The following is a 20,076-nucleotide window of genomic DNA, read 5'->3' on the forward strand; positions in this document are numbered from 1 at the left end:
TACTGAATACTTGATAATATTAAGGAATTTTTTTTTTTTTTTTTTTTTTTTTTTGGCAGTACATGGGCCTCTCACTGTTGTGGCCTCTCCCATTGCGGAGCACAGGCCCCAGACGCGCAGGCTCAGCGGCCATGGCTCACGGGCCCAGCCGCTCCGCGGCATGTGGGATCTTCCCGGACCGGGGCACAAACCCGTGTCCCCTGCATCGGCAGGCGGACTCTCAACCACTGCGCCACCAGGGAAGGCCCTATTAATTTTTTTTAGGTGTGAAGTATTGCATTTTTTTTCCTTCATCTCTTGGGGAAAGTATTGTAATATTTTATGGATGATATGTTACAGCAGCTGGGATTTGCACTGAAATAATCTGGAGTTGGGGTGAGAGGTATAGATGAAAGATTGTACTGGTAGCTATTGAAGCTAGATGATGGATACATAGAGGTTAATAATCTCTATAGTTTGTGTATGTTTGGAAATGTTAAACCAAAAATGTGTTTAGAAAATGGTGTTGGGGTCATGTTTTCTTAAACCACATGATTCCAATTTAGGCAATATCCTATTGACTCCCTGTTATGAAAGATTAAGAAATTACCTCTCTCACAGTTTCTTTTACTTCTACTTCCCAATATTTTATGAAAATTTATAATGTATATGTTCTGTTCCATAATTTACACAAAGCTGTTCTATGAAGGGAAGCCCCACAACTGGGGTGGGGGGAGAAGCAGATGGGAAAATTGGTGGGTATGAGAGAAGATATGTGTATTGCATATATAAAGAAAAATCTGGTTTTACATACACCAAAATGATAATAGGATGATAGAATTATGAGCAATTTTTATTTTATTTTTTATGATTCTTTTTTTCTTTCCATATTTTCTAAAATATATGTATATTACTTTTTAATTAGGGAGAAAAGATCTATTTGAAGACAAAAGATATATCTGCATTTACCTAGCTTGGCTCTTCTGAGGTTTGAACATACCATAAATGCCTTTATGTGTTTCTAAATCTATTTTAAATCATTTGAGGAGTTGTAGGGAAGTAGATTTAGCACCTTAGACACATTTTCAGATTTTTTACTCCCCCTTTTCAACTTTCTTTGGATGGTGTGTGGCAATGAAAATTCCATTTTCTCATAAGTAACAGATTGTGGGAAAAGAAAGGCATGTAAGTTACTGTTACTGTTTTTGGTGCTAACAATCATTTAAACATTTTTTAGAATAAAAAATTGAGGACAGTTTTACTGGCCAAAATGAGATTTAAAGCTTATGTAGGAATATTCAAAGATTACCAGTTGCTTTCCTTTATGTTGTATTTCCTTTTCACTGACAAGGCATTTCCATGTTGTTTTTATTTTCTGAACTTTTGATAGTGGTTTTTATTTTAAAAAGGGTGCAGGGAGAGTTCCCTGATGGCCTAGTGATTAGGATTCCTGGCTTTCGCGGCTTGAGAAATTGTATCCATTTGTCTAGGTTTATAATCCATTCTTCCCAATCATGCTGAAATCATCTGTTAAACCAGAATAACATCCAGGTCACAGTTCCTTATTCCCCATTATGATTAAGCAGAGTGAGCTTTTATTAATGCTTAATCTCTTTTCTAAAATGTCTCTTTTGACATGGATGGACCTAGTGACTGTCATACACAGTGAAGTAAGGCAGAAAGAGAAAAATATCATATATTAATGCATGTATTTGGAATCTGAAAAAATTGGTATAGATGATCTTATTTACAAAGCAGAAATAGAGACACAGACCTAGAGAACAAATGTATGGATACCAAGGTGGAAGGTGGGGGGATGAATTGGGAGATTGGGATTGACATATAGTGTAGCACAGGGAACTCTACTCAGTGCTCTGTGGTGACCTAAATGAGAAGGAAATCCAAAACAAAAGAGGGGATATATGTATACGTATAGCTGATTCACTTTGCTGAACAGTATAAGCTAATACAATATTGCAAAGCAACTATACTCCAATAAAAATAAATAAATAAAATGTCTCTTTTGGCTCTGTGGACATAGAAATATTAATTGGAGTTAGAATGAATCACATTAATTTATAAAAGAGGAATTTAGATCAAATCCTGGAAGCCACTCTTTTTATAGAGCACTTCAAAGGAAAATAGTAAATTAACTCTTCTTAAAGGAATTTTTTAGAGGAAAAAAATGAAATAAAATTTGTTTTGCTTGTAAAACTTTTTTTTTCGTGTATAATTTTTGATAACACTGGAGATCATCATGCAGACATTGGGCTTTGGAACTGGGCATATAGAAAAGGCTTCAAGAAGACACAGTAAAATTCTTTCTCTCATGGAAAGTGAAGCAATTTTTATGTTGAATCTTCAGACTTGGTCGGGGAGAAGGAGTTTTTTTTCAGTGTAGATAATTTGGAAAAATTAGAAAACCACTTTTTTGGTTGGTTTGTAGACATTATTTTACATAATTATGATAATCCTGAATATACAATTATGTATTTGCCTGTTTTTCATTCAAATTTATCATAAGGATTTTCAAACTATATTTTTAAAAACTCCTTTTAATGATGCTTTAAGTTTCTTTGCTTTCTTTCCTCTTTTTACCCCAAGCAGGCAATTTTAAGATCTTTAACCTTCATTGTTGTTTTAAGGTGTGTCTATAAAGAGGTTTGAATACTTCACTAGGCAGAAATTCAGTGCAAAGTGTTGACTGTCTGAATTTATTGAAATCTTATTGTCCAACCTTTTACAAGAATAAAATAGCATTATCAAAAATTTCTATGTGTATAATCTTTGGCTCAAAAATTTCTTCTAGGAATTTATTCAACAGAAATATACATACAAATGAATTTCTTTATAGCATTTTTTTATAATGGCAAAAAATTGTAAACAACCGATACATACATCAGTAAGGACTTGGGTAGATAAACTATAGTGCATTTAGGGGCTTCCCTCGTGGAGCAGTTTTTGAGAATCTGCCTGCCAATGCAGGGGACACAGTTTCGAGCCATGGTCCAGGAAGATCCCACATACCATGGAGCAACTAAGCCCGTGCGCCACAACTGCTGAGCCTGCGCTCTAGAGCCTGCGGGCCACAACTGCTGAAGTCCGTGCGCCTTGAGCCCGTGCTCCGCAACAGGAGAAGCCACCACAATGAGAAGCCCACGCACTGCAACGAAGAGTAGCCCCCGCTCACCGCAACTAGAGAAAGCCCAGAGGCAGCAACAAAGACCCAACGCAGCCAAAAATAAATAAATAAATTTACTAACAAAAACAAAAAACTATAGTGCATCTAAAATGCAGTACTGGGCTTCCCTGGTGGCGCAGTGAGAGAGTCCGCCTGCCGATGCAGGGGACATAGGTTCATGCCCTGGTCTGGGAAGATCCCACACGCCGCGGAGCGGCTGGGCCCGTGAGCCATGGCCGCTGAGCCTGCGCGTCCGGAGCCTGTGCTCCGCAACGGGAGAGGCCACAACAGTGAGAGGCCCGCGTACCGCAAAAAAAATTTAAGTTAAAAAAAATAAAAATTAAAATGCAATACTGTGCAGTCATAACAATGATTGAGGTAGCTCTGTGTTTAGTGATGTGGAAAGATATCCAAAATAATGGCTAAGTGGAAAAGTTGCCACTCAATATGATCTTATTTCTGTATGTAATATTAACAAATATATAATAGACTATGTATGTAAAATCTAGAAGATATCCACTAAACTGTTATGTGGAGGTGATAAGATTATAGGAGACTTTTACTTTCTAAATTATACATTTCTAAAATATGATCTTTTCTTTTTTTTTTTTGACAATCATCTATTACGTTTATAATCAAGACAAAAAATCTACTATCCAAAGATCTCATTCTGCCAATCCTCCAATAGTCTCTGTTGGTCATGAAGTAGTGTGCAATTTTGGTATTTTTAGTAGATCCTAAAATTTTTCTTTTTCTCTTTTCCCTCATGTATATAGCCTTTGGTAATTAAATCTAATGACTGAATGGTGAATTTCAGTATACATGTGCTAGATCATCCTGCATACTAAAGCAGTGGCCCTTTAACACAGCATCTTTATTATAGATGGTTTGAGAATTTACCAAGACAGCTCCATGTATTTAGAGCAAAATGGACTTACAGTTATAATCATTTTTAAAACTCTTCATGTGTATTTTTATACTTTTTTCTATTATGGCATATGATTCAATAAAAAGAAAGTTAAAAAACATTTGAAGAGTTTTATATAATATGAGATACTATTATGGGAAAGGGTGTTATTGAAAAACATACAGTTTATACATCCTGGTCTCCATTGCTTCTTTTTTTTTTTTTTTTTAATTCATTTTTGGCTGCCTTGGGTCTTCACTGCTGCGCACGGGCTTTCTCTAGTTGCAGCAGGTGGGGGCTACTCTTCCTAGCAGTGCGCCGGCTTCTCATTGTGGTGGCTTCTCTTGTTGCAGAGCACAGGCTCTAGGCCTGCGGGCTTCAGTAGTTGTGGCACGCAGGCTCAGGGATTCTCATTTATGGTTCTGTTGACAATCTGACATCACTGTTACTGAAACAGAAGTTATATGGTCAGGCAGAAATGAAAAAACAAGAAAAACTTTCCTCTAATTGCTTTAATACTGGCTGAAATGTTTGCACACCTGTTGAGATTCATAAAGTCATCAGGATTATATAGAAGTTATGCCTAAGTATGTTATATATTATAAAGTAAAGTTATAGTTTAACCTTAATGAGGCAGCTAACTTGTATAAACCAAGTTATTAATTGGGAAATAAAAGGCTTACTCCCTCCTTAAAGAGGAGTTACAAGTATTACTCCTGAAGTAGCCACGAGGCGGGCAGTGGAGAGAATTAATCCCAGGTTTTAGTCTAAGATCAGGCCCTCAGGAAATTTGGATATGTCTAGGGATGCTTATGATTCAAGCTGACCTTTTGCCAGGTTAACATATTTACTCTCAATCATAAATTTATGCTTTCAAAAAACATTTATTGAGAAATACTGTATATCAGTCATATACTCTCTCCCTAAGGAATTTATAGTCTACTGAGGACAAGCAGTTGGTTGCAGTGTGATATAATAAATGATAGGGGAGAAGTAGACACACACACACATACACCCAGGTGAGGAATCTAACCCAAAGGATGGAGTGGAGGGAAAGATAATGTTGGAGAAGGTGACGTGGAAGATGTGACCCTTGTACTCAATCCTTAAGAACAAGGAGGAGTTGAGTAAAGAAGAGTATTGGTTCTTCTAGACAGAGAGAACTGTGTGTGCAAAGGCCAGTAGGCAAAAATGATGCATTAAGAGTACTTAAAATGGTTCCAGAAAGCTGGGGCATAGTGTTCTAGGGGAAAGAAGCCAGAGAGAGACTAGTAAGCAGCCTCCTGATTTAAGAGCTATTACTAAAAAATTTGGATTTGACTGGGAGGAGCATTTGAAAGATTTTTAAGCAGAAGGGAAGGGAGTTATATGATTAGCTTTGAGCTTAAAGATCATCCTGGCTGTGGGAAAAATGGAATTAGAAGACCTCTACTTCTGGCAGTATAGTGGTAAGACTTAATTTTTAATGTATTGTTGGGCCTTTGGAATGGAAAGGAAATCTTCAGAGCCCCCAAACAAACACCAAAATTAAAATCCTAGACTTGAGCAAAAAACAAACATGAAAACCAGATTGCTCTGGGGCAAATTACCAGATCAGTACAGAGATTCAGGAATTAGGTGGTCAGGAATAAACTTTTGGGTTGAAATAAAATGTAGAAGCTAGGTTTAAATGTGGTCCCTGTTGTGTGGCAGTCTCCCAGTCCACCATGCCTTACTCTCAGCAGAAGCAAGTGCAGATCTTCCTCTCTAGAGGAAAATATCCTCAATTTAGGCCTCCAGAATCTCGTAGATTCAAAAAAAATTAAATATGGACCTCTTAATCAAATATCATCAAACATACAAAGAAAAATACACGTGAGAAAGAATCAGCAGAAATAACAAATAATAGGTCATTCAAGGACCTTAGATATTAAAATGATCAACCAATATGAAGTATCTATGATATTTTTAAAGAAATATAAGAATCACAAAATGAACAAGAAGAAATGATCACAAATGACCAGGCAAATGTGAAAAATAACTAAATAAAACTTTTAGAGATGAAAAATAGTTGAAATCAAAATCTCAGGGATAGTTTAACATATTAAATATAAATGGAGAGAGTAAATTGGAAGCCAGATATGAACTAACTCTTGTGAAATCAATTTAGAGACAAAGGAAATGGAAAATATAAAGGAGAGATTAAAAGACATGGAGGTTAGAATAAGAAAGATTGAAAGAAAGAAAAAAGGAAATGAAGGAAAGCCAAAATTCTTAGAGATAAGAATTGAGAATTTTTGAGAAGTAAAAAATGAACGTAGAGGGCTTCCCTGGTGGCGCAGTGGTTGAGAGTCCGCCTGCCGATGCAGGGGACACGGGTTCGTGCCCCGGTCCGGGAGGATCCCACATGCCGCGGAGCGGCTGGGCCCGTGAGCCATGGCCGCTAGGCCTGCGCATCCGGAGCCTGTGCTCCGCAACGGGAGAGGCCACAACAGTGAGAGGCCCGCGTACCGCAAAAAAAAAAAATGAACGTACAGACACAGGAAGCATGTTACCAAATAGGATGCGTAAGTTCACACACAGTCTTGTTGTAGTCAAACTGCAAAACACCAAGAGAGAAGACCTTAAAGGACCAAAGAAAAAAGTCAAATCGCCTACCACAATCAATAAGAGTGATAGATTTCTCACTGTAACAGTGGAAGTTAGGAGGGCATAATATCTTCAATGTGATAAAGAGAAAACTATCAACCTAGAATTTTATGTCCAGAGAAGCAGTATTTTAAAAACAATGGTAAAATAAAGACATTTCATATAAACAAAATAGAGTTTGCCTCCAACAGACTTTCATTTAAGGAAATTCTACTTTAGGAGGAAGGAAAATGGTACCAGAAAGGAGGTCTGAGATGCATGAAGGAATGGTCAGCAAAGAATTTGGTAAGCAACCGAGTAAATCTAAACAAGGGCTACCTGTATAAAATAACGATGATGCTAATAATGATGTCTAATTTGTGAGGTTAAAAAAAAGATAAAATATTGGCAAACTAGGAGAGTGATTAATATATTGATTTGTTTTAAAAATAAATTCGATCTTGTATGAATTTTAAATGATCATGCATGTTAAAATTTCAAAAATAACTTCCTAAAGAAAAGTGAATGTACAACTTCCAAATCAATAAAGTGGAAAACTGGAATTTTTAAAAGATGTTTTTTAATTCTTTGCCACCACTTAGCTTTGTGACCTCTATCATATTACATAACCTCCATAAGCCTTAATTTCCTCATCTTTAAAATGTGGATAATAGTAATAACCTCCCTTATAAGATTGTTGTGAAGATGTAATCATATAATGCATGCAAAAAAGCTTAGCACAAATCTACTGCATAATAAGTGTTCAATAAATATTAGACATTACTGTTATTACTAGTGACTTAGTCTTGGTGATGCTTTAAAGCCATGCTAGAATCTGCCAACATCACACCCACCTTCTCTCCAGTGAGAGGGAACGCTACACACAAAGATAGCTAAAGAGTGTTAAACAGTTCTGATAACACTGATGGGTCTTCCTTGTGTTAATCATAGCTCTTTGTTCAGAACCTTCAGAATTTAATATTGCCTTTCAATAAAAAGTTCAGAGCATCAAGGCTTTCCACAGCCTAGCCCAACCAACTTGATCTCATGAGTTCTCTTTAAATTCTTGAGTTAAATCTGTAAACATATTTGAGGTCTCCTTCCTTGACACTTTTACTTGGAACGCCCTTTTGAAGAATAGGTAAAATTTGGATGACTTCCTTCATCTGGAAAATCCACCTTCTCTGCTAAATTTAACCTATTCTTCAAACCCCAGCTCAAGTCCCATAAGAGTTTCTGACTACTCTAGCCCAAAAGTGATTTATAATTTGAAAAACTATCATCTAAACCAAACTTCCGGGACTTCCCTGGTGGTGCAGCGGTTAAGAATCCACCTGCCAGTGCAGGGGACACGGGTTCGAGCCCTGGTCAGGGAAGATTCCACATGCTTTGGAGCAACTAAACCCGTGCGCCACAACTACTGAGTCTGCACTCTAGAGCCTGCAAGCCACAACTACTGAGTCTGCATTCTAGAGCCCACAAGCCACAACTACTGAGCCTGCGTGCCGCAACTACTGAAGCCCACATGCCTAGAGCCCGTGCTTCACAGCAAGAGAAGCCACTGCAATGAGAAGCCCACACACCACAACGAAGAGCAGCCCCCGCTTGCTGCAACTAGAGAAAGCCTGCGCGCAGCAACGAAGACCCAATGCCACCAATAAATAAATAAATAGATTGATTAATTAAAAATAAATAAACAAACAAGCCAAATTTCCTATAGTGATTTATGCCTGTCTCTTCTACTCCATTTTCGGTTGAGCTTTTATTTAAATTTTATATTATCACAGAAAATTTTCCTGGAGTTTGCATGGTCTTTCCAGCTACATTTTCAGCTCCTTAAGACAGTGGCTATTAACTATATACCTTTGTATTCCCTATAGTTCCTAGGGAAGAGAAACTAACATTTAAGTGCCTATGATATGCCAGGTACCATACTAAATGGTTTCTTATATATATCTCACTTATTCCTCACAATAAACTTATGAAGATAGATATCAGTGCCCCCATTTTACAGATGAGGACATTGCACTTGAGAAAGGCTAAGTAACATACCCACGGCATTTAACTAGTCAGTGGCAGAGCTGACTACACCACCCATCAAAATAGCTTGCAAATAATACATGTCTTGGAGGCGTAAAAGGCTCAAATGATTTATACATTTTTCTACTTGACCTATTTGTATCCCACTCTGAAATTTAGAGTGTCATGGAAACAGATATCAAAGAAACCAAAAGTCTTCTCAAAAATTAAAATTTGGCATGCCAATTGTTAACTAACAGCCAAACCACAGGAATTCACGAAGACCTTGAAGTTAGACAGAAAGTCATACTTTGGGGTAGGGGGGTTAGATTAAGGGACTTAAAGAGATTTTTTTCATTTATTTTATACGTTGCCTTGAGTTCATGTAATGTGAAGTGAAATGAATCACACAACAAAGTGGACCATTCTTTGGGTGCTTACCGCAAGTCCATATCCCTTTCAGAACATTCTTTCTCTTCTCTTTTCCCCTTTCCTAGGGTTACACATCTTTCTGGAATGACTGCATATCATCTGGCCTGCGAGGGGGCATCCTGATAGAGCTGGCCATGCGAGGTCGAATCTATCTAGAACCCCCCACCATGCGTAAGAAGCGACTACTAGACAGAAAGGTAGAGTGTCCTCTGCGAACATCCTCTTATGAAAGGGCAGATATCAACAGTCCATTTTGGATGAATAGGAAGATTTGAGTAGTGAGACAATATAAATATTACTTATTCAGTTGTCCCATTGTCTAGCAGGTTTAATTATCCTGTAGCAGGGAAAGAAATCCAAGTATCCATGGTCAAAAGAGTTATAAGAAATTCATGATTTTGTCTTCCATTTTTATGCAGAAAAATCACATTAGGATGGTGTTGATTATTTTTCTCTATATATCTGTACCTATAATATTATGAAATAGAGTATTGTATATGAAGAGGCAAACGTGGGTCAAGTTCAGTCTTTACTTAACTCTGATCATCCTCAGATAACCATTCAATTTCCCTTCTTCCAAGTATTTTGCAAGTTCTCTCTAGCCTATGAGGTATACCGCTCTCTCCATTTTCTTACTACTCATTTTTCCACTCACAACTTCACTGTCATACTCAGCAGTCTACTGAAACTACATTCTTAGGTGTCACCAGCTAATTTTCAGGCTTCAATTTATTTTTCTCTTTTAACCTATATGTGGTGTTCAACACTTTTGACTACCTCTTACTTGAAACTTTCTGTTCTTTTAAAAAATTATTTATTTATTTATTTGTTTGTTTTTATTTGGCTGCGTCGGGTCTTAGTTGCAGCATGCGGGATCCTCATTGCACCATGCGGGCTTCTTTAGTTGTGGCGCATGGGCTTCTCTCTAGTTGTGGCATGTGGGCTCAGTAGTTGCAGTGCACGGGCTTAATTGCCCCACAGCATGTGGGATCTTAGTTCCACGACCAGGGATCAAACCTGCATCCCCTGCATTGGAAGGTAGATTCTTAACCACTGGACCGCTAGGAAAGTCCCATCTGTTTTTGACCTTTGTTATATTACATCTTCTTGCTTCTCTGGCTGTACCCTATTTCCTTTACTTTTCCATTCCTTAACATCTAAGTCTCAGTTTGTATCACTTTGTATAACTTTTGGAGATATCATTTACTTTTACAGCTTCATCTATCACCCCCATGATATATTAACTCCCAAATTTCTAGGCCTGTCTTCTTTTTCCACCCCCAGGAACATAGTTAAGTATTGTCCAGACATTTCAACTTGGCTTTCCCATATCAGTTAAAACCAAACTTCATCAACTTTTCCTGACTTTCCTATCTTTACTAATTGTTTCACAAGTTGGTTTTCCAGGCTCAAAGAGTTATTGAATCTTTTCTCCATTATCATTTATATCAGTTTGTCATTGGGGCCCACTTCAAATGTTTTTTTATCTCCCTATTATCACCCCATACTAGATTTTAAATTTCTGAGGACAGAGAAAATATGTTATGCTGCTTTGCATTTCCTTTGACTTAACCAATAATATATGTATAGCATATTGAATAACTTTAATTTGAATGAAGTATATCAACCAGGGTCTCTTGTTTCTTCTTTTCTGAAAGGTACTACTAAAGTCAGACAGCCCAACGGGTGATGTTTTACTGGATGAAACTCTCAAACACATCAAAGCAACTGAACCCACAGAAACTGTCCAAACATGGATAGAGCTACTCACTGGTAAGATGACTCAGAATGATTTAAAAATCCCACATTTTATAATTTTTATCCTACTCTTAAGGTTGGGAGAAGAAGTATAGAAGGTCAGGGTGCTGCGTAAGATATATATGGTTCACTGTTTAACTGTACTAATGAGGGACAAAAAAGACATGATTAATCAGTACGTAAAGTTTTCCAGAGCTTCATCTTACCTCTTTCCACCTCATAAGCTCACAAGAAATTTTTTAACAACCATGTTGATGTATAATTCACATCCCATACAGATGACCCATTTAAAGTATACAATTAAATGGATTTTAGTATATTCACACAATTTTGCAACCATCATCACAACCTAAGTTTAGAACATTTTCATCATCCCCAAAATAAACCCCATACTCATTAGCAGTTTTCCCCACATTTCTCCAACCCTCCTGCCCAGCTACAGGCAACCACTAATCTACGTTCTATCTCTGTAGATTTGCCTATTCTGGATATTCCATATAAATGAAATCATACAACTTATGGTTTTTTGTGACTAACTTCTGAGGATAATATTTTCAAGGTTCATCCATGTTGTGGCATGTATTAGCACTTCATTCCTTTTTTTCTCAAGGGCAAGTTCAAAAACTTTAATATGAATAATCAAGCCTAAGGCATAATATTTTAGGAGAATATTCCACAGGGCACTTTGAGATCCCAGCCAGTGTCACCTTCTGGAACAATTTTTTTTTTTTTTTTTTTTGCGGGCCTCTCACTGCCACGGCCTCTCCCGTTGCAGAGCACAGGCTCCAGACACGCAGGCTCAGTGGCCATGGCTCACAGGCCCAGCCGCTCCGCGGCATGTGGGATCTTCCCGGACCGGGGCACGAACCCGTGTCCCCTGCATCAGCAGGCGGACTCTCAACCACTGCGCCACCAGGGAAGACCTGGAACAATTTTTTTAACTGAAGGTTTTATTGAGACATTTGTATATTCACATGCAGTTGCAAGAAATAATACAGAAAGATCCCTTTATATGCTTTGTCCAGAATCCCCCACTGGTAACATTTCTCAAAATTTTAAAATATGACAACCAGGATACTGAAATTGATACAATCCACCAATCTTATTAGAATTTCCCCCGCTTTTTTTTTTTTGGCCACACTGCATAGCATGCAGAATCTTAGTTCCCCAACCAAGGATCAAACTTGTGCCCCCTGCAATGGAAGTGCAGAGTCTTAACCACCGGACCACCAGGGAAGTCCCAAGAATTTCCCGTTTTAATTTGACTCCTTTTTATTGCCAAATAATATTTCATTGTATGGTTATACAACTTTAATTACTTATTCATCAGTTGATGGACATTTGAGTTATTTCCACTTTTTGGCTATTATGAATAGTGCTGCTATGAACATTCATAGACAAGTTTTTGTGTGGATATGTTTTAACTTTGGGGGGGGTATATATTTAACTTTTTATTGTGGTAAAATATACATATTTATTATCTTAATCATAAGTGTACAATTCAGTGACATTAAATACAGGCACAGTGTTATATAACCATCACTTCTCTCTACACTCAAAGCTTTCACATCATTGCAAACACCCCTCTTCCTCCCTCCCCTCATTCCATCTACTTTCTGTCTCTATGAATTTGCCTGTACTAAGTAACTCATATAAGTGGAATCATATAATATTCTCCTTCTATGTCTGGCTTATTTCACTAAGCATGTTTTCAAGATCCATTCATTTTGTAGCATACATCAAAATCTCATTCCTTTTTATGGTTGAATAATATTCTACTGTATGTGTATACCACATTTTGTTCATTTCATCTGTTGATGTACACTTGGGTGTTTCCATCTTTTGGCTATTGTGGATAATGCTCCTGGGAACATTTTTGTACATATATCTGTTCAAGTCACTGCTTTCCATTCTTTTGGATGTATATCTTGGAGTAGAATTACTGGGTATGTGATAGTTCAATGTTTTGAGAAACCACCAAACTGTTTTCTACAGAGGCTGCACTCTTTTACATCCTTACCAGCCAAGTGTGAAGGTTGCAGTTTCTCCACATCCTCATCAGCACTTTTTATATTCTAATTTTTGTTTTGTTTTGTTTTGTTTTTAATTATAGCCATCCTAGTAGGTGTGAAGTGGTATTTCACTGTGGTTTTGATTTGCATTTCCCTAATGATTAATGATGTTGAGCATCTTTTCATGGACCATTTATATATCTTCTTTGGAGAAATGTCTATTCAAGTACTTTGCCCATTTTTGAATTGGCTTCTGTTGTTGTTGTTGAGTTTTAGAAGCTCTTTCTATATTCTAGATAGTAATCCCTTATCAGATATATGATTTGCAAATATTTTCTCTCATTCTGTTATTTCTTCATTTTATTGATAATAACTCTTGATGTACAAAAGTTCTTAATTTTGATGAAGTCCAACTTATCTACTTGTTGCCTGTACTTTTGGTGTCATATCCATGAAATCTTTGCCAAATCTAATGTCATAAAGATTTTCCCCAGTGCTTTATTCTAAGAGTTTTATAGTTTTAGTTCTTAAATTTGGTTCTTTGATCCATTTTTACTTAATTTTTGTATATGATATAAGGTAAAGGTTCAGCTTCATTCTTTTGCATGTGGATATGAAGTTTCTCAGAACCATTTGTTAAAAATACTATTCTTTCCCCCTTGAATGGTGTTGGCAGCCTTGTTGAAAAATCAGTTGACCATATCTGTGAGGGTTTATTTCTGGGCTCTCTATTCTATTGCGTTAATCTGTATGTTTGTCCTTATGCCAGTACCATACTGTTTTACTTACTGTAGCTTGGTAGTAAGTTTTGAAGTTGGGAAAGTATGAGTCCACTAACTTTATTCTTCTTTTTCAAGTTATTTCGGCTGTTCTGGGTCCCTTGCAATTCCATATGAATTTGAGGATCAGCTTTTCCACTTCTGTGGAAAAGGCTGTTAGAATTTGATAGGGATTGTGTTGAACCTGTAGATCTCTTCGGGTGGTATTGCCATTTTAACAGTGTTAAGTCTTCCTGTCCATTAAAAGAAGCTCAGTCTGTCTTTCCATTATTTATGTGTTCTTTAATTTCTTTAAGCAGTGTTTTATAGTTTTCAGTGTACAAATCTTCCACCTCCCTGGTTAGACTTATTCCTAAATATTTAATTTTCTTAGACACTATTATAAATGAGATTGCTTTCTTAATTTCATTTTCAGATTATTCATTTCTGATATATAGAAACAACTGATTTTTTGTGTGTTCATCTTGTACCCTGCAACTTAGCTGTGTTTATTAGCTCTAGTAGCTTTTTGTGTACTTTGGGGGATTTTCTATCTGCAAACAGAGATAGTTTTAGTTTTTCCTTTACAATTTAGATGCCTTTAATTTTTTCTTTCTTGTCTACTAGCTCTGGCCAGAACTTCCAGTAAATTGTTGAATAGCAGTGGTGAAAGCAGGCATCCTTGTCTTTCTTGTTCCTTGACCTTTGGGGGATCTTTTACAATTAGCTTTGAGGTTTTCATAAATACTCTTTATCATGTTGAGGAATTTTTCTTTTACTCCTAGTTTCCTAGAAGTTTTTATCATGAAATGGTGTTTGTTTTTCTCAAGTTGCTTTTCTGAGTCAAGTTAGATGATCATGTGGGGTTTTTTTTCATTCTGTTAAATGATGTATTACATTGTTTGACTTTTTATTGAGTTAAAATTGGCATAAACATTATATTAATTTCAGGTGTACATCATATTGATTCAATATTTGTACATATTATGAAATGATCACCACAATAATTCTAGTTAGTATCCATCATCACACATAGGTAGTTTTTTTTTCTTGTGTGAGAACTTTTTAAAAAAAATATTTATTTCTTTGGCTGCACTGGGTCTTAGTTGCAGCACATGGGATCTTCATTGCTGCATGCAGGATCTTCATTGCGGCATACGGGACCTTTAAGTTGTGGCAAGTAGGATCTTTAGTTGTGGCATGTGAGCTCTTCGTTGTGGCATGTGGGATCTAGTTCTCCAACCAGGGATCGAACGTGGGCCCCCTGTGTTGGAAGCATGGAGTCTTAACCACTGGACCACCAGGGAAGTCCTGAGAACTTTTAAGATCTGTTTTCTTGGAACTTTCAAATATATAATACAGTGTTATTAACTATAATCACCATGCTGTACATTACATCCCCAGGATTTATTTATTTTAAAACTAGAATTTTGTATCTTTTGATCTCCTTCACCCATTCTGTCATTCTCCCCCTCCCTGCCCCTAGCAACTACCAATCTGTTCTCTGTATCTATGATTTTGGAATTTTTTGTTTTTGTTTTACATTCCACATACAAGTGAGATCATAATAGTATTTGTCTTTCTCTGTCTGACTTTTTTTTTTTTATAGATTTATGTGGGCATTCAGCCTCACTTATTTATTTTATTTTATTTTATTTTTTAAAAAATATTTATTTATTTGGTTGTGCTGGGTCTTTGTTGCAGCAGGCAGCCTCCTTAGTTGCAGCAGGAGGACTCCTTAGTTGCGGCTCGCAGGCTCATTAGTTGCGGCAGGCAGGCTCCTTAGTTGCAGCTCAAGGGCTCCTTAGTTGCAGCATGTAACTCTTAGTTGTGGCATGCATGTGGGATCTAGTTCCCTGACCAGGGATTGAACCCAGGCCCCCTGCATTGGGAGCACGGAGTCTTCACCACTGTACCACCAGGGAAGTCCCTCTGTCTGACTTACTTCACTTAGCATAATGCCCTCAAGGTCCATCCAGGTTGTCATGAATGGCAAGATTTCCTGTTTTTTATGGTTGAATAATATTCTGTTATATGTATATGTGTTCATATATGTATGTGTGTGGTGTGTGTATATACATATACCACATTTTCTTTATCCATTCATCCATAATTGATATTTAAGTTGCTTCCATGTCTTGGCTATTATAAATAATGCTGCAGTGAACATGGGGTGCATATATCTTTTCAATTCTACTCAGAAGTAGAATTACTAGATTATATGGTAGTTGTAATTTTAAGTTTTTGAGAAACCTCTATACTGTTTTCTTTTTTTGTAATTAAAAAAATTTTTTTTAATTTTATTTATTTTTTTGGCTACATTGGGTCTTCATTGCTGCACGTGGGCTTTCTCTAGTTGCGGTGAGTGGGGGCTACTTTTCATTGCAGTGCGTGGACTTCTCATTGCAGTGGCTTCTCTTGTGGAGCATGGGCTCTAGGCGCGCAGGCTTCAGTAGTTGTGGCATGCGGGCTCAGTAATTGTGGCTCATGGGCTGTAGAGCACAGGCTCAGTAGTTGTGGCGCACGGGCTTAGGTGCTCCGCGGCATGTGGGATTTTCCCAGACCAGGGATTAAACCATGTCCCCTGCATTGGCAGGTGGATTCTCAACCACTGCACCACCAGGGAAGTCCTATACTGTTTTCTGTAGTGACTGGGACAATTTACATGTTCACTAACAGTACACAAGGGTTCCCTTTTCTCTATATCCTCACCAACAGTTGTTATTCTTGGTCTTTTTAATATTAGCCATCTTAACAAATGTGGAATGATATCACACTATGGTTTTGATTTGCATTTCCTTGATGATTAGTGATGTTGAGCGCATTTTCATGTGTCTTTTGGCCATTTGTATGTCTTCTTTAGAAAAATATCTATTCAGGTCCTCAGCCCATTTGATTTTCTGTTACATTCCTTGGATAAATTTTACTTGATCAAGGTGAATAATCATTTTATTATGCTGTTGGATTCAATTTGCTAATATTTTATTAAGAATTTTGCATCTATATTCATAGGACTTATTAGTCTGTAACTTTCTTTTCTTGTGATGTATTTTTTTAATTTATTAATTTATTATTATTTTTTGGCTGCATTGGGTCTTTGTTGCTGCGCGTGGGCTTTCTCTAGTTATGTCGAGTCGGGGCTACTCTTCATTGCGATTCACAGGCTTCTCATTGCGGTGCCTTCTCTTGTTGTGGAGCACAGGCTCTAGGCGCACAGGCTTCAGTAGTTGTGGCACACAGACTCGGTAGTTGTGGCTCACGAGCTAGGCTTAGTTGCTCCGCCGCATGTGGAATCTTCCCAGACCAGGACTCAAACCCATGTCCCCCTGCATTGACAGGCAGATTCCTAACCACTGTGCCACCAGTGAAGTCCTCTTGTGATGTCTTTATCTGGCTTTAGTATCAGGATAATCCTTGCCTCACAGAATGAGTTAGGAGGCGTTCCCTCTTCAGTTTTTTGGAAGACTTTGAGAAGGATTTGTGTTAATTCTTGTTTAAATGTTAGGTAGAATTCACTGATGAAGCCATCTGGTCCAGGACTTTTCTTTTTGGGGAGGTTTTTGATTACTGATTTCATCTTTTTTTTTTTTTTTTTTTGCGGTACGTGGGCCTCTCACTGTTGTGGCCTCTCCCGTTACGGAGCACAGGCTTCGGACGCGCAGGCTCAGCGGCCATGGCTCATGGGCCTAGCCGCTCCGTGGCACGTGGGATCTTCCCGGACCGGGGCACGAACCCATGTCCCCTGCATCAGCAGGCGGACTCTCAACCACTGCGCCACCAGGGAAGCCCTGATTTCATCTTTTTACTTGCTATAAATCTGTTGAAATTTTCTATTTCTTCATCAGTCAGTTTAGATAATTTGAGTGTTTCAGGGACTTTGTCCATTTCTTCTAGGTTATATAATTTATTGGCTTACCATTATTCATAGTATTCTCTTATAATCCTTTTTTTAATCTTTGCAAGGTTAGTTGTAATGTCCCCACTTTAATTTCTCATTTTAGTTGTTTGTATCTTTTCTCTTTTTCTTTGGCAGTCTACCTAAAAGTTTGTGAATTTTGTTGATCTTTTCAAAAAACCAACTCTTTGTTTCTTTGGTCTTCTTTGTTGTTTTTCTGATCTCTCTTTTTGTTCATCTCTTCTCTAATCTTTATTTCATTCCTTCTGTTAGCTTTGGGTTTACTTTGCTCTTCTTTTTCTAGTCCATTAAAGTGTAAAGTTAGGTGATTGATTTGAGACTTACTTTTTTAATTTAGGCATTTACAGCTATAAATTTCCCTCTGAGCACTGCTTTCACTATATCCCATACATTTTAGTGCATTGTGTTTTCATCCATTTCTAAGTATTTTCTAATTTCCCTTGTAATTTCTTCTTTGACCCATTGGTTGTTTAAACTTGTTTAATTTACACATATAGGCAAATTTTCATTTTCCTTCTTTTACTTATTTCTAATTTCATCCCATTGTTGTCAGAGAAGGTACTTTGTATGTATCTTTTGAAATCTATTGAGATTTATTTTATGGCCTAACAAGTGGTCTGTCCTGGAGAATGTGCCATGTACACTTGAGAAGAATGTGTATTCTGCTGTTAGGTGGAGTGTTCTGTATATGTCTGTTAGGCTTAATGAGTTTATTATGTTGTTGAATCTTCTATTTTTTAATTATTTTCAGTCTACTTGATCTAAGTCTCATTGAAAATGGGGTGTTATAAAACTGTCTACTTCTGACTGTTCTGCCCATTTTGCTTCATATATTTTGAGCCTGTTCTTAGGAGTGTAAATATTTATACTTGTTATATCTTCTTGTTGTACTGAACGTTTTATTAATATATAATGTCTTTCTCTGTCTGTCTTACCTTACATAATTTTAAATCTATTTTGTCCAAAATTAGTATAGCCACCCCTGCTGTCTTTTGGTTACTATTTGAATGGAATATCTTTTTCTATCCATTCACTTTCAGCCTATCTGTGTCCTTTGATCTAAAGTGAATCTCTCATAGACAGCATATAATTGGATTATGTTTTTTAACCCATTCTGCCAATTTTTTCGTACTATTAAGTAGTTTAATCCATTTATATTTAAAGTAATTACTGATAAGGAGACAGTCAATTCTGCCATTTTGCTGTTTGTTTTCTTTTTTAAATTAAAAAAAATTTTTAATTAATTTTTTATTTATTTTATTTTTGGCTGCATTTGGTCTTCATTGCTGCACACAGGCTTTCTTTAGTTGTGGAGTGGGGGCTACTCTTCGTTGTGGCACACGAGCTTCTCATTGCAGTGGCTTCTCTTGTGGAGCATGGGCTCTAGGCCCACGGGCTTCAATAGTTGTGGCACACGGGCTCAGTAGTTGTGGCTCGCAGGCTGTAGAGTGCAGGCTCAGTAGTTGCGGCACACGGGCTTAGTTGCTCCACAGCATGTGGGATTTTCCCAGACCAGGGCATGAACCTGTGTCCCCTGCATTGGCAGGCGGATTCTTAACCGCTGCACCACCAGGGAAGTCCCATTTTTTTTGTTTTTTGTTTGTTTTTTCCTTCAGCCTCGCCACACAGCTTTCAGAATCTTAGTTCCCTGACCAGGGATTGAACCCACACCCTTGGCAGTGAAAGCACAGAGTCCTAACCACTGGAACACCAGGAAATTCCCTACATAGTGTTTATTATATGTTGCTAGATTTGCTTGCTAGTATTTTGTTGAGCATTTTTGTACCTATATTCATAAGGGGTATTGGTCTATAGTTTTCTTGTGAAGTCTGTCTCCAGTGAATAAACTGGGTGAACCAACACACACCCAATAAATAAACATTTTCTCTCATTTCTTGGTTTACTTCCACCTAGTGTGCTTTTGCATTAGCAGGAATATCTAAGTGAGAGTAATCAGAAATTACTCTGATTTCCTTATCAGAGTAATACTGTGTAGACTAAGGAAGTGTTCCCTCCTCTTCCTCTTCTTTTTTTTTAAGCATTTGTGAAGGATTGGCATTAATTCTTCATTAATGTTTGGTAGAATTACCAGTAAAGCCATCTTGACCACACTTTTCTTTGTGGGAAGTTTTAAAGTTACTATTCAATCTATTTACTTGTTATATATTCAAACTCTCTCTTTCTTGTTGAGTTGGTTTAGGTAATTTCTGTATTTCAAAGAATTTGTCCATTCTTCTAGGTTGTCTAATTTGTTGGCATCCTGTTTTTCATAGTATTTCCTTATAATTCTTTTTATTTTTGTAAGGTCAGTAGTGATGTCTCCTCTTTCATTCCTAATTTTAGTAATTTTGAGTCTTCTCTCTTTTTTCCTTGGTCACTCTAGGTTTGTCCTTTTTTTTATCTTTTCATTGAACCAAGTTTTGATTTGATTTTCTCTGTTTCCTCTCTAATCTTTATTATTTCCTTTCTCCTGCTTGCTTTGGGTTTAGTATGATCTTCTTTTTCTA

General features: G+C 37.2%; 1 protein-coding gene across 3 annotated transcripts in view; it reads left to right on the forward strand.

Moving 5' to 3' along the window:
* GOLPH3L (golgi phosphoprotein 3 like) overlaps nt 1-20,076 on the forward strand; it is a 38,183-nt gene that overhangs the window by 14,485 nt on the left and 3,622 nt on the right. For 2 of the 3 annotated variants that reach the window (XM_030846235.3, XM_060299883.2), the window contains exons 3-4: nt 9,191-9,322; nt 10,784-10,898. In XM_030846235.3, coding sequence (XP_030702095.1) covers nt 9,191-9,322; nt 10,784-10,898 — 247 coding nt within the window. The remainder of the gene's footprint in view (nt 1-9,190; nt 9,323-10,783; nt 10,899-20,076) is intronic. The other variant, XM_030846236.3, reaches the window with a different exon arrangement.

The sequence above is a fragment of the Globicephala melas genome, chromosome 1 (assembly GCF_963455315.2).
Source record: "Globicephala melas chromosome 1, mGloMel1.2, whole genome shotgun sequence".
NCBI classification, from domain to species: Eukaryota; Metazoa; Chordata; class Mammalia; order Artiodactyla; family Delphinidae; genus Globicephala; species Globicephala melas.